Raw genomic sequence first — 1,634 nt, forward strand, 5'->3', positions numbered from 1 at the left:
TTACGGTTTGATAACCAGTGGGTTTCGACCGGCGTAATATTGCTCATTAAATTTTTATCAGTATTAAAATCTAACGATTGGCTAAATATACAAGGATTCTAGATTCAGGAACAACTTAATATATACAAAGTTTTTCAGAAGATAAAAAAAAAATGCCGTCGTATTTTTCAAGTGTATACATTTATGACAGTTACCAAATATATAGGCCTTTTTGTACATATGTTTGAGAATATTATAAAATCTTTAGATCGTATTATATATACATGCATTTTTTATTCATATAACACCAAAGCATATTGTTTAACCAAACTACTTAAAAGAAAGTATTAAAACTTAACAATCTACTTTAAGCAAGGTTTATATTCACATATTTTATTTCTTTAAAATTTTAATCCTGATCCTTGAAACTTGCATTCAGTGATCATGTCTAGTTTTTCCGCCATCTCTGCTGTCAAATGATTCTTCCAGTCCCCAACCTCACCTTTCCGGAAGTACGCCTGCTTCATCTCACCAGTGGGCAGATATCCTTTTTTATTCACCTCCATATTACTCAAACTTTCAAAGCTACACAAACCTAAGATAGCATCCACAATCCCCTCCTTCTCTTCCTCAGGTGTAAATGGACAGCCATAAAACTCTGCTAATTTTCTCACTTGAGTAGTTGGCTGCTCTTTCATCTCCTCGTACTTCAAAAACAACACTTCTTTAGGTCTCTTTAGAGACTCATTCCAAAATCCCAGCACATGGTCCCAATAGGGTCCATATAGGAACACTCCTTTGCAGAACAAATCAAACATCTCTTCCATGGAATTGGTCCCCATATGTTCGGGCCTCAACTTGTTTGTAAAGTGAAAAGCAGAAATAAATAAGTCTTTTGGGTTTCGGCACATATAAACGATCTTGACCTTGGAATTGTGGATAGATTCAGGTAGTGAAACGTAAGGCACATGAGTGGCAAAGAGTCTAGGAGGTGTCTCAGAGAAGTCGGGATTAGAGTTATCATCAGCATAGAGCTGTTCAACGAAAGGCACAACTACATGGGAATTATTTTTGAGTAAAGGGTGGTTTTTGGAAGCGATAGGATACTGAATTCGGTTTATGATAGCAAAAGAAATTGCCTTTAACCAGGTGGTGCCAGATTTTGGAGCTGTAACAAGAAGAATATCAGTGTCTTGTGCAAGAAAATGTTTTTGAAATGCTAGAACTCCTTGGAGCTGCCAAGTATGATGCCAAAAACCTTGGTATTGGTACATGATGGGTACAACCCATCCTCTATCTTTGGGCAAGGAGGAAATCAGATCATTGCACTCTTCGGACACTTCAAAATTTTGCAAGTACTTGGGAAGACTTGGATGGATTGTCTCCATTGAAAACTTCTTATTTACAAAAGCCATATATATAAACTGAGGGTCTTTATCATTTTCCTCACAGATCTCACTCAATCTAATTAAATAGCATTATACTTCAATATGTGCGGTATATATATATATATATATATATATATATATATATATATATATATATATATATATATATATATATATATATATATATATAAAATAAAGATACGGTATATTATCATCATGCTAAATAAATATTAAAATGTAAAATGATGGGTCACACGATATGTCGAT

The 1,634-nt window shown here is 34.1% G+C and overlaps 1 protein-coding gene across 1 annotated transcript; it reads right to left on the reverse strand.

Annotated features, from left to right (window-relative positions):
- Positions 1-232: 232 nt before the first annotated feature.
- LOC111891242 (cytosolic sulfotransferase 12) lies at positions 233-1,432 on the reverse strand. Its single transcript, XM_023887310.3, has one exon. It carries the CDS (start codon positions 1,392-1,394, stop codon positions 381-383), a length of 1,014 nt encoding a protein of 337 aa, XP_023743078.1. The 5' UTR covers positions 1,395-1,432; the 3' UTR covers positions 233-380.
- Between the last annotated feature and the right edge of the window lie 202 nt (positions 1,433-1,634).

Source organism: Lactuca sativa, chromosome 6 (assembly GCF_002870075.4).
Source record: "Lactuca sativa cultivar Salinas chromosome 6, Lsat_Salinas_v11, whole genome shotgun sequence".
Classification (NCBI taxonomy): Eukaryota; Viridiplantae; Streptophyta; class Magnoliopsida; order Asterales; family Asteraceae; genus Lactuca; species Lactuca sativa.

What these genes read in the sequence shown, in the direction of transcription:
- LOC111891242 (XM_023887310.3), bottom strand. Translation starts at nt 1,394, where the DNA reads ATGGCTTTTGTAAATAAGAAGTTTTCAATGGAGACAATCCATCCAAGT.